At 43.4% G+C, this 16068-nt stretch overlaps 1 protein-coding gene across 4 annotated transcripts in view; it reads right to left on the bottom strand.

The window, feature by feature from the left end:
- The window catches only part of stau2 (staufen double-stranded RNA binding protein 2), a 500403-nt gene that overhangs the window by 151912 nt on the left and 332423 nt on the right, over positions 1 to 16068 (bottom strand). For 3 of the 4 annotated variants that reach the window (XM_078540321.1, XM_078540322.1, XM_078540323.1), the window contains one exon: positions 10694 to 10986. In XM_078540321.1, coding sequence (XP_078396447.1) covers positions 10694 to 10986 — 293 coding nt within the window. Of the gene's footprint in view, positions 1 to 4728; positions 6285 to 10693; positions 10987 to 16068 lie in introns of those variants that run through there. The other variant, XM_078540324.1, reaches the window with a different exon arrangement.

The following is a 16068-nucleotide window of genomic DNA, read 5'->3' as shown; positions in this document are numbered from 1 at the left end:
ACCAGTTCAGATACTGGCAATGCAGATACATTGGTCACTAGTATAGAGTTGGGATCAGCATGTGGTGAGTCACTGGGCTGGATGGGGCTGCAGCAGGCCAGGGGAAATGGATAGTTTGCCTGCCAGCTCCCTGGAGAGCCAGGCAGCAGACGAGTTCTGCTGTAGAAGGCTCAGATAAGGAACTTGATGGGGCAGCATACACGAGAGCACTGATGGTATGCACAGCAAGATGCTAGGTGCATTGGCTGGCCTGCTATACAGCCTTCTGTCACTGTCAAGGAGCATGAAAGAGTTTGGCTCCAACTTGATAGAGGGCATGATAGAGAGCCTACCCTCTCCGCAGCTTACTATACAGAGCAGTAATTTGGTGATTTTACCAGAATCCAGGATGTCATGTGGTTTGCAGCTGACAAACTGATAAACATAAACTTCCACAATGATCAGCACAATTGTTCCAGTTCACATAAGCGTTCTTCCATTGCTGCATCTCAATATTAAATTTATTCTGGTATCATTTTATATTATACATCCTCATTATAACATGCAATTTGGGAGGTAAACATACTATACATTTCTTTATTCATTCATGAGATGTGGGCGTCGCAGGCAAAGCCAGCATTTGTTGCTCATTCCTAATTGCCTTTGAGAAGGTGGGGGTGGGCCACCTTATTGAACTGTGCAGTCCATGTGGTGTAGGTACAGTCACAGTGCTGTTAGGGAGGGAGTTCCAGGAGTTTGACCCAGCGACAGTGAAGGAATGGTGATATAGTTCCAAGTCAGGTTGATGTGAGATTAACAGGTGGTGATGGTCCCATTCGTCTGCTGCCCTTGTTCTTCAAAGTGGTAGAGGTAACTGGTTTGGAACATTCTGTTGAAGGAGCACTGGTGAGTTTTTTCAGTGCATCTTGTAAATGGTACACACTGTAGCCGCTGTGCACTAATGGTGGAGGCAGTGAATGTTTAACCTGGTGGATGGGATGCCAATTAAATGGTTTGTTCTAGATGGTGTTGAGCTTCTTGGGTGTTGTTGGAGAGACACTCATATAGGCAAGTGGAAAGTATTCCATCACACTCCTGACTTGGGCCTTGTACATTGTTCCAAAGGCTTTGGGGAGTCAGAAGGTAAGCCACTCACTGCAGAAATCCCAGCCTCTGACCAGACCTTGTAGTCCATATTGTTTATGTGGCTGGTCTAGTGAAGCTTCTGCAATGGCAATTGACCCAAGGATGTTGATGGTGAGGGATTCAGCTATTGTAATGACGATGAATGTCAAGGCGGAGTGGCTTCTCTGTCTTCTTGTAGATGGTTATTGCCGGGCACTTGTAACTTATCAGCCCAAGCCTGAGTGTTGCCCAGGTTTGGCTGCATGCGGGCATGAACTGTTTCATTACCTGAGGAGTTATGAATGGAACGGAACACTGTGCAATCATCTCTGAAGATCACAGAATCGCAGAGACTTTACAGTGCAGGAGGAGGCCATTTGGCCCAGCGAGTCTGCACTGGCTCTCTGAAAGAGCATTCTACCTAGACCCATTCCCCTGCTTTATCCCAGTAACCTTGCACATTCTTTCTTTTCAGATAGCAATCCAATTCCCTTTTGAATACCTCGATTGAACCTGCCTCCACCACCCTCTCAAGAAGTTCGTACCAGACTCCAACCACCTTCTGGGTGAAATTTTTTTTCCTCACATCACTTATACTCTTTTTGCTAATTATTTTGAATCTGTGCCCTCTCGCTCTTGATGCTCACTTGGGTGGGAACAGTTTCTTACGATTTATCCTGTCCATACCCATCAGCATCTTGAATACCTCTATCAAGTCTCCTCTCAGTCTTCTTTTCTCCAAGGAAAACAGTCCCAACCTCTCCAATCTATTCTCAAAGCTACAGTTCTTTATCCCTGGAATCATTCTTGTGACCCTCCTCTGTACTCTCTCCAATGCCTTCGCATCCTTCCTCAAGTATGGCGCCCAGAACTGAACACAGTACTCCACATGAGTTCAACATGACCTCCTTCCCCTTGTACTCAATGCCTCTGTTAATAAAGCCTAAGATACTATATGCTTTATTAACTGCTCTCTCAACATGCCCTGCCATCTTCAATGATTTATGTACATATACACCAAGGTTCCTCTGTTCCTGCACCTCCTTTAGAGTTTCTCCCTTTATTTTATACTGTCTCATCATATGCTTCCTGCCAAAATGAATCACCTCACACTTCTTTGCATTGAATTTCATCTGCCACTTGTCTATGTCCTTTTGGAGTTCAAGACTATTCTTATATCAGAAGAGCAAGGGTCCCCACTTCTGACTTTGTGTTGGAAGGAAGGTCATCAATAAAGCAGCTGAAGTTGTTTGGGCCTAGGACGCTGCCCCAAGGAAATCTTGTAGCCATGCCCTGGGGTTGAGATGATTAGCATCCAACAACTGCACCTCTTTGTGCTAGGTATGACTCCATCAGTGGAGAAATTTCCCCAGATTCCCACTAATTTCAATTTGACTCAGGTTCCTTGATGCCACATGCAGTCAAATGCAGCCTTATGTTAAGGGCAGTCACATTCACTTCACCCCACCTCTGGAATTAATTTCCTTTTTCCATATTTGGACCAAGGTTGTAATGAGGTCTGGAGCCAAATGGTCCTGGTGGAACCTAAACTGAGCATCGGTGAGCAGGTTATTGGTGAATGAGTGCTGCTTGATTGTATTGTTAAGGGCACCTTCCGTCACTTTGCTGATGATTGAGAGTAGAATGATGAAGTGGTAGTTGGTCTGTAGCATGCTGTTTCCACTGTTCAGCATACATGTAGTCCTGTGTTGTAACTTCATCAGGTGAGCACCTCATTTTTACGAATGCTTGGCACTGTTCCGGGCATACTCTTCTAAACTCCTCGTTGAAGCAGGCTTGATCGTAATGGTGGAATAAGGGATATGCCAAGCCAAGTATAAATAAATATAAATACCAATGGTAGAAGAGGCAGAGACCCACAACTCATTTAAAAGGTGTCTGGATATGCAAAGAAGTCCCGTAATCTCTAGGGCTACAGACCAAGTGCTGGAAAATAGGATTAGGCTGAGTGGCTCGTTTTTCAGCCAGTGCAGACACAATGGGCAGAGTGGCCTCCCTCTGTGCCCATAAATTTTCTAAATATTTGAAAAGGAGAAATGTGCTGGGATTTGAGGAGAGGGCAGGGAGGTGGAAGTACGTGAATTGTTCCTTAGAAGAGACAGCACAGACACGATGGGCCAAATGGTGTAGCGACTCTATGATTCTCAGCCATGAGGTTACAGATTACGTTGGAATACAATTCTTCTGCTGCTGATGGCCCACAGCACTTCATGGATGCCCAGTTTTGAGCTGGTGGATCTGTCCTGAATTGATCCCATTCAGCATGGTGGTAGTGTCACACAACATGACGTAAAAGGACCTCAGTGTGAAAATAGAACTTCGCCTCCACAAGGACTGTCTGTTGGTCACTCCTACCAATACTATTATCTGCGATTGTTGGTTTAAAGTGGACAAGGTTGTTCCTTTGCGATGGTTCTCTCAACACCTGCTGCAAGCACAGTTTGGCAGCTATATCCTTCAGGGGTCAATGGTGAGGACTCCCAGGGCTATTCCCAACTGTATACCACTGTGCCCCTACCTCTGGTGGAACGGGACATACCGTGGAATGATGATGCAGGAGTCTGGGATGTTGGCTGAAATGTATGATTTGGTGAGTATGACTATGTCATGCTGTTGCTTGACTAATCTGAGGGACAGCTCTCTAAAACCCAGATACCAGTAAAGAGGGCTTTGCAGGATTGACTGAACTGGATGTGCCTTTGTCATGTCCCGTATCTAGCTCAATGCTGAATGGTCCATCAGGTTTAATTCTTAGTGTTTTTGTAGTGGTTTGATACAGCTGAGTAGCTTGCTATGCAATTTCAAAGAAGAGTTAAGGGTCAATCATGTTGCCGTGGGTCTGGAGTATATAGGTCAGAATGGGTAAGGAAAACAAGTTTCCTTCCCTAAAGGACGTTAGTGAACTAGATGGGTTTTTAAGACAATCCAATAGCTTCATGGTCATCATTGCTAATACTAGGGGGGTGATTTTATGCAGCCCACAAGGTCGGGTTAACAATTAGGCGGGATGGGAAATTTAGATTTCCCGACGACGGATTGGGATGCAGAGATAAAGTCAGCAGTGTGATTGCGGTATGTCCAGCATTATGCCAGCCTGTGGCGGGTTTCTACATTTGCATGCCATGAATTCTCATTCGCGTAAAACTCTTTTTAACTACATCTTACCTTCAAGATAAAGTCAGTGGCACACAAGAGTCTCATGGTACATGGTTCACATTCGTTTAAAGGTGACGTGCACCTGTCAGTTTTGTGCAGTCATGTACAAGGTCAGTGTTTTTCCTTGTTAAATTCTACAGCACAAGGGAGGGGAAAAGGAGAATGACAGCTTACATGGAGGGTTGGGACCGGCAATGGTGAGTGCACCCTTGCTGGGGGCTGTGGAGTGTGGTCGGGGGCATGGAGGAGTGAAGTGGGAAGGGCCTAGTGTCTTGGGTGTGGTGGGTAGGAGTGGTGGGGGACAGTCAGTCAGGTAAGAAAATGAGGGGCCTAAAGGGGGGTGTCAGTACTGTCCACATGTGGGTCCATCTCAGGACGTCGGCTAGCAGAATCCTTACTGGGCTTTGAGTTCACCTATAACATTTCAATGATCCCCACTGAGAGTGATCTCAGACAATGTCCTTTATAATGCATATAAGGGAGGGCCAGCTGAGCTTGCAAGCTCAGTCATGTCCCGCAGAGTGGAGTGCAACACTGGACAATAACATGAACATTCAATCAAGAGTGAACAAAAAAAAACCACAACATTGTTTCTTCCACAAAAAGGAAATGTCCCTAACTCCCCTGTCTACATCAATGCGTGCCAACATGAGGCTTGCCAGTACAGTTAGCTCTCGGACTCGGCTAGCTTCAACAAATAATAATGATGCACAGATGAATAAGGTGAAACCAATGTAATGTGAAAAATTTACAAGTAAAATTTAATTTTGACAAACACCCATGCCATCTTTGTGCTCTTAAGTCTTATGTTAATGGCAATGGAGTTGGGCAGGAAAGTTGTGGCTGTGGTGCAGAGCCTCCCTATTTGACCAGGAGGCTCTTTAGTACACCGTCTGTGGACGCAGCATTGTCAACTGATGGCAGGTTTCACCAATGAAAAGTTTCCCCTGCTGCTAAATCAAACGTGTTTTGCATGCACACTGCTGGCACTTAGAATTTTAATTGTAATCGCGTGGAAAACAGAAAGAAGAGTGAAAGCAGAAGTGGCGCACAGTTCCGATTATGACGTCGGGAAAGGCATGCTGTTGACAAAATCCCAGCCTAACTTTCTATTCCAGATTTTATTTACTCTGTTAGTTTAGGACACACCATAACCAAGGACCCCTGTCTGAATCATTTAATGGAAACAGTGTTCATTCTATAGCAAAGTGTAGAAAATGAAAAATAAAAACAAGCTTCTTTTCTTCCACATGGCTGAAGTTCTGTCCTCAGTGGATTAGGACTTTAATTACATGCTAAAAAGGTATTTAGAAGGCAGGTTTTCAGCAAAGAAATTAATCTTGTGGTACCTAATGCTCACTTAAAGTTTCTCTTCTTTTCTCACTTGTTATCCTCAAGGCTAGGGACTCAATACATAGGTGCTAGCAGCTCTCTGGTACAAAGTGATCACTGTCATCTTAGTTAGTTGATGTCAGTATGTTATTTTACCATGGAAGGAATCACAGCTGAGCCCTCCCTCTCATCTGATATCCATGCATTTGCAGAAGTTACTGTGCAGTGAACAGAAACAAAAACATGTGCTAGTTTTTTTTTCTAGTCCAAGGTGAAGCAGTGGCTTTACTGCTCTGTATGGCGCAATAACACACCATGTAGTGTATTTACCTAATGAGCTATCAAGAAAATCCCCATGCCCATATTATCCTTTGGTAGACTTTTGTCCTCTCACTTTTGGCAGCATTGCCCAAGTATTTGGTCATGATATCGGAATATTGCTTTTTAATCTTTAATGAGCAGATTATACAATTTGTTAGCAGGTGATTTAGCACCCATGATATTTGAGAAGAAAGTACATTTGATAATTTATAGCTGGTAATTTAGACACTCATACTAGATTGTACTGGAGCATTATGAAAGTAGATATTTTCAGAAATTAAACCAATGAAGTTTTCTTCAACTCCTTATTGATTTTCAATGCTGTACGTGTCTTGAGAATTCTCTGTAATCTGCAGTAGAATGAGAGAAAAGGCAACTCTTTTCAATCCTTTTGTGGTTTCAAAGGTCTCTAATTTATGAGAATTGCCCAACAGTTTGATCTTGTTGTAAGGGATGTACCACAATTAGAATCTTAGAATTAGAATTTTAGAATTTTAATTTCTAAAATTGTCACTGTTATCCTTGAGCATGATAAACCAGAAGTTTAAAAAAATCTTGTAGCAAGTTGATAAATTGCAATCAATTCTGATCCCCCTTCCCTAGTGGCTATGTGCATGAATATTCCTAATTTTCCTTTGCAAACTTTTATTTTGTGCTCCTGAAGCTTCTGGTGCCCAATTTAATACAAAATTACTAATTAAAAATACTCTTGTCATCTAAACATATTAGCCCAGAATTTTTGGGAGAAATAACAGAGGCTATCAGTGCTTATCATGATTAAAGAGCAAATTGGACAGCAACCTCTGGCATCTGTACTTGCCCAGTTAAACACAAAAATCAGGAAGTCGGTAGCTGAGAGTTGAATTGCCCAGTTCCTCCAAGAGCTTCGCTATACCAGTATCATGCTGAGAGACATGGCATTTAAATACATGAAGGGCATGAAATTGTAGTAGTTATTCATTAGATATCCAGTAAACATGGCAGAAAATGTTGGAGTTTGTCTGTTCAAGTATAAGTGTGATAAGTCTTAATTAATGCCAAACAACTTCTCTGGCACTGAAAATTATTTTTTAAAGTGGAGTCTCATTCCTTCAGATTTAAATGATTGTTAAGGATATACAAAATAAAAAGAAACAATTTTTATAAACACTCATTTCTGTCTCTTTGATCACTCCTATTCTCATCTTTCTTTACCTCTCTATTTCTCTTGGTGTACATGATTTGACATTGAATTAACTATTCAAATGTGCACTTTCTGGTTTGGACTCTGCCTGGCTCAGTAAGAAATCTTTAATTGATTGGTTCAGGAGATTCTCCATTGTTTGCCTAGTTCAAAAAGGTCCCAGGTCCCTTTTTAGAGAGAGCTCTACATTGTTGTGATTCTCTAATAACTGGTGGAAGAGCCACTGCAAAAGCCCACAAAAAGTCTATGGGCAAATGTAATGAATGGCTTGCACCATTTCTTGCTACTGACTGCAAAATCTGGTCCAATGTTTAATGTGATAGAAAACTAGTAGCAGAGGTTACTGGGATTAAATCCATACTGAGCCAGGCATTTACTTGCTTACCCTTGAGATATTAAGTCCAAATCTCTTGGTGGCTTTACATGCAATAATGGCTGAAAAGCTGCATAGATATCTGTGGCTTATCAGGACATTCTACTCCTGTTTTTTTTTGTTGAAAAAAGATTACATTATCCAGTAATTTAAATTAAAAATTTATTAAAACACAGGAGCCATTTTGCTCTAAATAACAGTTGAAAAGATAATTCAAATTAAGCAACTATGAGTTAAGAGTAGGCTGCATACGCACATTTTTAAGTTAATTCTTACCATGATATTCTTTATCCTTTTCACTAATTTATAAGCCAGCAAAAAATGTTTTGATATAAAATATTATAAAAGTAAATCTATAACTGTAGCTAAATGTTTTCCACCTGAGATAAATTTAGAATTTGTCGCATTGACAGTGACACAATCTTTAGGCTTTTCCTTCTAAGCCCCAAACCTACCCTGGGAGGAAACAGTCACACCTTGGGATTGTCATGGGAGAACCCCCATAACTGGCATGGTGGCAGTTTCTCTGTCCAGTTAAGGACGGCAGGTGGGCTTGAAGCTGGAGGGACGCTTAGTAGCCTTACAGCAAGTTGTAATGGAAGGTAAGTAAGAAAGGAAATGCTTAAAAAGGAAGACGCCCTCGCTCCAACTTTTAAAAATCTTTAATTAAAAAACAGATTCATCAGACTGGCCACCATTGTGGGGAGAAGCCCCTCTACAGGCCACCTGTATGTGGCTGGTTGTGTACCCAGACAGGCAAGGGGAGTATCTATACCTCCGTGGAGCGCTGGACCTCAGCCTGCCGCTGGGTGACCACCTCCAGGTACCTAAAATGGCCCTTTCCAATGCAGGAACCAGGAGGCTGACATAGAATTTTCCTTTAATTAGCCTCAATTTGGCTCTCAATGAATCTGATTGGCTACCCGCCTCTGCAAAATTGGCCTGGAGACTGGATGGGGCCAGGGCTAATTATTAGCCTCCCTTGCCTTCGATCCTGGTTCCCAAAGGGGGGTAGAAAACCCAGTCCTTTATGCCGGTGCGTATTGATGTCAAAATTAAGAATCTAAAGTCATCCTTAATTTACCAATTTACCAGGATTTTATGGTGTTGCAATGACTAATTATTATTGTTTATACTGTTTCAACAGTAATCAGATTATTGGAAAACTACTGTTCTCTGTCATGTATCCTACACTTAACCTGGTTGGGTTCCGATCATTTTGCTTTTCAGTTTAAAACTTTGTAGCAACTGTAGTTAAGGATCATTTAGACTTTTTCGCCAACTGGAAAAAAAAGTGTAACAAAACTTAAATTAAATATTGTCAAATATAAATTTTCTAAAGGGAAATACAAACATAATGGTAAATGCTGGCTGTTTTGATGGCTTAATTGGTTGAGGAGTCTTCACTGTGTAATACTCAGCCATGCAAACAAAATGTTTCAGATTTTATTTATGGTGCCTGTTTATCTTAGGTAAGAATCAACAATTCTCCTCAAAAGTCCTTGAATAGGAAGGTGAAAAAAAATGTTCACATTCCTACTTGAATTGCTATCTGAGAACTACAGCTGGAAAGTACATATGTTTATATGTTGGGTGAGGAAAGGCTAAGGCTGGGATTTTCTGACCCTGCCCTGGTGGGACCACCGCAGGAGATGTGGCAGCTCAGCAAAAGCCCACTGACTTTTGGCGGGACTGGATGATCTCTGCAGAGGGCAGGGCTGGAAAATCCGGGCCTAAGGCTTGGCTGTAATGCCCTCTATGGTTCAATAACCTACTGACACAGATGGTTTGGTTTACAGATAATAACTATAACTTGAGGGCTGCTGGCACCATGGAACTTAATGCAGCAGGAGTCAGTGGGCTGGATTTTACATGCTCCTGCTGGGCGTGGTTTCAGCAGGGGGGCATGTAAAATAGGGCGGGTGCCCAGCCCACCACCTTCCCTCCCACCCTCAAGCTCATCCCCATAACACTGCAGGTGGGCAAGCGCCGAAATCAGCAGCCCACCCGCCATATGTAAATAAATAATTGTGGGTCAGTTGAGCTTGTTAATAAGCCAATTGACCCAATAATACATTGCCCATGCTATAGTATGGTCAGCTTGGGCAGGTGGGTGGGATTGGGCAGGCCGTTTTTGAAAAAAAGGTTTTTAAAAGGGTAGGAAGGAAGGGGGCAACTATCTTCGGGAGCTGCTCTTTGCACACCAGGGGCAGCCCCCTAAGATAGTAACCCCCCTTTTCTTCCTATCCGCCTGCTCTTGGAAACCCACACTACCACCCCACCCCCCCACAACCGCCCTAAACTGGTCAAACTCGCCGTGCCCAATACCCCGGACCTACCTCTGTCTGGGATCCATTGGGCCTTCTTCTTGAGACTGGTTGCAGTCCCCGCAGAGCCCAATTCTGAGCACTTGGCACTGCCGGGACTGCTGGAATTGCCAGCCAATCGGGTTAGCTGGCAGTTCCTGAGGGCGGGACTTCCTCCCCATTGAGGGGCAGAACTCCCGTTGTCAGCCAATTTAGCCCACAGGGAATTATGGCTGTGAGGCGGGCTTTCACGGAGCGAGTTGGCTTCCAGCCGACTTTCCTTCTGGTGGGGGAACAAGCCATAAAATGCAGCCCAAGGTCTTCAAATGAGTAGAGAAAAGAGAAGAGAAATGAGTAAAACAGCATTTGTAAATAAATTAATGCTTTTCCTTTGTTTGCATGGTATGATTAGCTCAATAGTCCAGAGGAGGAATTAGGCTGTTTCAATCAAAGATAAACCATGATACAAACAAATCTCTGCCTTTCTTTGAAGGGTCAGTGAGCTGATTTTACCTTGCCACATTTTGGATTTAAGTTTTCTGAAATATTTTACAAATTTGATTATAAATCAGCAACTGCAAGTTCACATTTTATAGTTATGGAATTTACAGTGATTTTCAAAGCGCTTCTCAATTTCAACTTATTGAAACTTGCAGTCCCTTCTATAAGCTGACCTGAGAAAGAAAACATGTACAGGAAAATGAGACATACAGTAGCTATGTTTGGCAAGTCTGGATGTAACCTGTTGATGCAATAAATATTTCATACGTGGATACATTGGTGCCCTATTAATCTTGGAAAATAAATGTGAATATGGAAAATTCTATGTATAGTTCCAAATACTGTAAGATTTTAAAAAATAAGTAATTAGCCATTAAAGAGTTTCACTTTCCCCACCTGAAAACCTTGGATTCTGGCTAAATACTCTAGCTGTTGAGAGGGCTGTACTGCTGAACAGGGGGAAGCAGGTGCTTTTCCTTTCAAGCTTATAGCTTCTGCAGTTGGGGATGTCCCATTCAACAGAAGCTCCCTTGCAATGGTTGCTGTGTTGCTGGTAGTGCTGAAGAATGAACTACATCCTTGGTTTATTTCTTTAGATGTCAAATAGTTCATTGTAGGAGCTGCTTTGTTACGACTTGCTTCCATTTCTTGATAAACGTCAGGGGAGAGATGCAGAATTCCCTTCTGGGCTGTAGACGAAAGAAGATAATAGGTATATTGTTGCAATTTTTATTTTCAATGAAGAATTTTCCTATAAACTTACTGTATTTTGGGCATTCTCTTTATGGATTTATAAACAGCAACTAAATACAAAAAACAAATCAGAAATATAGCAACTACTGTAAAAAGTACCCTGATAACTTAAAGTTCTATAATCTGTTATGACACGACAGATGATGTGTGCCATATGGATCAAATCCACGAGGGAAACTTGATCACGTGGTCACAACGATTTTGCAATTTGTATTTTATTTCGAGATGCATGCCCTGAATTCAGAAGTAAGAAATCCACCAAAACTTAGAGATTTTTTAGAAAACTAAATTAAACTTTTATTAACAAAAGAAAAGATTTCAAGCACATACATAGGTCTACAAATTACTAGTATAATAACATAACTCCTAAAACCTCTAATTAATCTGGCTTCCAGTTACACCCCCTGTGAAGGCAATGGTTAAAAAATAGATTTTAAATAGATTCAAGCCAGGTAACACAATACCCTGGACAGTAGAATTCAAAGTGGCTCTTCCCAGCTTTGGTTTCTGTAGACAGCAGATTAATGCAGAACAACTGGAGGCTTTTCACACTTCTGGTAGATCTTGCAATGCCTCCCTCTCTGACACATAGGGCTGAATTTTCCCCCCGTCGCGGGGGAAGTTGATGGGCGGGCGCATACGGGCGTGCTTCCAATCGGCGCCCCTGATCGGAGGCATGGCGCCATTTTATGTGGGCAGGCCAATTAAGGCCCGCCTAGCGTGACGCCCACAGGGAATCGCTATGTGCTCTCTGTGCGGGCGGGAGGAGGGGATTCCCAAAATCGAGGGTGCATTCTTCCGCGCATGCACACGAAAGAGCACACTCATCTCCCTGAGGCTAAGTGCTGCCTCAAGGAGATCGGCTCTACTTTCAAAAATATTAAAAATAGAAAAAAAAAATTTCCCTTACATGTCCCCACATGTGACAAAGTCACATGAGTTGGGACATGTCCATAATTTTTACAAAATCTTTATTAAAATTTTTTAAGCCCTACATGAAACCTCATCCCGCCCGTAGATGAGGTTTCATGTTTTTTTTTCCGGCGGGGGCTTCTGGCCTGCCTGCCAACCTTAAGGTTGGACAGGCAGGTCCTTTAATTACTTAATTGACCATGTGATTTTGCTGCGCTCCCGCCTTCCTGAAAACTTAAATCGGGCGTAGTGATGTCGACTCGTAAAATTCGGCCCATAGCCTCTTCTCCTTTATAAATATTTCTCCCTTTTAATGTAAATTCCATTGTTCCTATATGTCTTTGGAACTTTACCTTCCTCATGATATAAATCATTTCATGTGGAGAATCTTCGGCTTGGTGAGCGGAGGTGGGGCCTGCACGCCGAGGCGTAAAATGACACGGGTGACGTCGGGCATGTGTCCCGACATCACCACGAGTCATTTGGATTTTCAGTTTGGCAGGCGCGCAGCTGAGTGTCAAAGGCCTATTGAGGACATTAAATTAACAATTAAAATAATTAATGGAGCTGCCCGTCCAACCCTAAGGTTGGCGGGCAGGGGGAGAGCCCAGGCAGCCTTCGCATTTTTCATGGAACTTCTTCCACGGGCGGGATGAAGTTTCATGAATGATTTTAAATTTTCTCAAAAATTTTTATTGAAATTAATGCATATGTCCCAGCTCTTGTGACAGTTTCACATGAGGAGACATGTCATAAAAATTTTTTCAACACTTTATTGAGCTGTTAAAACTTAAAACTAATTTCCCTGAGGTACAGATGTGCTTCAGGGAGATCTCTGCACTCTTTCGCACGCATGCGTGAAAGAGCACACTCCCAACTCAGGGAACCGCCCCCCTCCCTTGCCTGCACAGGGAGTGTTCAGTGTTTCCAGGTGCGTGTCACGCTGGGCGGGCCTTAATTGGCCCGCCCACGTAAAATGGCGACACGGACCCAATTGGGGGCGCCAATCGGGTCTGCGCCCGCCCGCTCCTGTCCCCGCACAACCCCCCCGACAGGGGGAAAATTCTCCCTCATAGTGCTAATATTGTCAGTAACCTTTGGGAAAAATGAACACATTGCTTGGCCTAGCTTCTCTGGTTAGGTGTAACATCCTACCATCTCTGTGAAATTCAAACTACCCTGAGTTATCTAAAATTGCAAATTCTCCTCATCTCACCTTCTAAAACTTCAGCCATGTTTACATATTTAGCATTTCAAACTTAGCTTCTTTAGATGAGTCAAAGTCTTCAGGCCAGCTGTCTCCAACTCAATTAAATCCTACACGCAGAAACTATCCAAACCCCATTATTAGCCTACTTTTACAATAAATCACAATAGTATCAGAATTATTATACTTTCATGACAAATCTGAATTTACAGTAATTTAAAAAGTAATTGAATGAAATTGTTCTTTAGCCTAGTACTAAAATTGCAGTTTGAACTTGTAATTTACTCCAATATACCTTTACACTGATTTCAGTAAATTTACGTTGTGCCTTACACATTTATGGTTAACTACACTGGAGTATTGCACTTAATCTGTCTTCCTGAAGTGCTGAAATATCATTTGATCTAGTTACAAATAAAGACATTTGTAATACTACCTATTCTATTTCAAGTACTGTTAATCTTATTATAAAGATGCTGACTATATTAACAACATTTTGATTTGCACACATTTAAAGATGGGGGAGATAATTTTCATTATCACCACTTGGTAGTAAAATGGCAGAGCAGACAACCCACTTAGGATAGAACTCACCCAATTTTCATCCCATTGATTTTAATATGATGAAAATCAAACAGGTGATCCACTCCACCAGTCTATTGCCTAAGAGGTGAAGGTTAAAACACTCCATAGCATTCCTTAACTGAACTTGGTATTAGGACGAATAATGATTTAAATATAATTAAATAATTAATTTCAAGTAAGCCACCACTCCATTTTTAAAAAAAATCAGTGTTCATGGTTTAGCCTTATTGAAAGCTCTTGAAAATATTAGTTAAAGTATGAATCCAGGTGCTTTATTATTCTCCCTTCCATGTCTCTGCTGAGTACGAGCTAATGACTGGCCTGTAACCAGCCTCTAAAGAGATCAGTGATCCAATGTTGCAGACCAGATGAGTTGCAAGGGATCTTTTCATCGAGAACTGTCGGTGTGACATCAGTCGTCTCAATTTCTCTGCTCATCTCACCTACTCTAACCTGTCTCTCTCTGAACTTGCTGCACTCCGTTCTCTCAGGTCCAACCCTGACATTGTCATCAAACCTGCTAACAAGGCTGGTGCTGTTGTTGTCTGGCGTACTGACCTCTACCTCAGAGGCTGAGCATCAACTCGCAGACACTTCCTCCTACCTCCCCCTGGACCACGACCCCACCACTGAACATCAAGCCATTGTTTCCAGGACTGTTACTGACCTCATCTCCTCTGGAGATCTTCCTTCCACAGCTTCCAACATCATAGTCTCCCAACATTGGACAGCCCGCTTCTACCCCCTACCCAAAATCCACAAACAGGACTGTCCCGGCAGACCGATCGTGTCAGCCTGTTCCTGCCCCACGGAACTAATTTCTCGCTATCTTGACTCCATTCTCTCTCCCCTTGTCCAGTCCCTTCCCACCTGCATCTGTGATTCCTCTGACACCCTACATCATATCAACAATTTCCAGTTCCCTGGCCCTAACTGCCTCCTCTTCACCATGGACGTCCAATCCCTCTATACCTCCATCCTCCAGCGGGATGGTCTGATGGCTCTCTGCTTCTTCCTCAAACAATCCCCATCCACCACTACTCGCCTTCGTCTGGCTGAACTTGTTCTCTCACTGAACAATTTCTCCTTAAACTCCTCACTTCCTTCAAATAAAAGGTGTGGCAATGGGGACCCGCATGGGCCCCAGCTATGCCTGTCTCTTTATGGGGTATGTGGAACATTCCTTGTTCCAGTCCTACTCCGGCCCCCTCCCACAACTCTTTCTCCGGTACATCGATGATTGCTTCGGTGCTGCTTCATGCTCTCGTCTGGGCCTGGAAAAATTTATTAATTTTGCTTCCAATTTCCACCCCTCCATCATTTTCACATGGTCCATCTCTGACACTTCCCTTCCCTTCCTTGACCGCTCTGTCTCAATTTCTGGTGATAGACTGTCCACCAATATTCATTACAAGCCTACTGACTCCCACAGCTACCTCGACTACAGCTCCTCACACCCAGCTTCCTGTAAGGAGTCCATCCCATTTTGTCAGTTCCTTCGCCTCCGTCGCATCTGTTCTGATGATGCCACTTTCAAAAACAGTTCGTCTGACATGTCTTCCTTCTTCCTTAACTGAGGTTTTCCACCCCCGGTGGTTGGCAGGGCCCTCAACCGTGTCTCATCTCCCACGCATCCACTCTCACACCTTCCTCTCCCTCCCAGAACCATGATAGGGTCCCCCTTGTCCTCACTTATCACCCCACCAGCCTCCGCATTCAAAGGATCATCCTCCGCCATTTCCGCCAACTCCAGAATGATGCCACCACCAAACACATCTTCCCTTCACGCCCCTTGGCAGCATCCGCAGGGATCGTTCCCTCCGGGGCACCCTGGTCCACTCCTCCATCACCCCCTACACCTTAACCACCTCCCACGGCACCTTCCCATGCAACCGCAGAAGGTGCAACACCTGCCCCTTTACTTCCTCTCTCCTCACCGTCCAAGGGCCCAAACACTTCTTTCAAGTGAAGCAGCATCTCACTTGTACTTCCCTCAATTTAGTCTACTGCATTCATTGCTCCCAATGCGGTTTCCTCTACATTGGAGAGTCCAAACGCAGACTGGGTGACCGCTTTGTGGAACACCTTCGGTCTGTCCGCAAGCATGACCCAGACCTCCCTGTCGCTTGCCATTTCAACACTCCACCCTGCTCTCATGCACACATGTCCGTCCTTGGCCTGCTGCATTGTTCCAGTGAAGCTCAACGCAAACTGGAGGAACAGCACCTCATCTTCCGACTAGGCACTTTATAGCCTTCTGGACTGAATATTGAGTTCAACAATTTTAGATCATGAGCTCTCTCCTCCATCCCCA

Source organism: Cetorhinus maximus, chromosome 4, assembly GCF_964194155.1.
Source record: "Cetorhinus maximus chromosome 4, sCetMax3.hap1.1, whole genome shotgun sequence".
Classification (NCBI taxonomy): domain Eukaryota; kingdom Metazoa; phylum Chordata; class Chondrichthyes; order Lamniformes; family Cetorhinidae; genus Cetorhinus; species Cetorhinus maximus.
The sequence above is the reverse complement of the archived record's forward strand: the minus strand, read 5'-3'. Positions and strand labels throughout refer to the sequence as shown.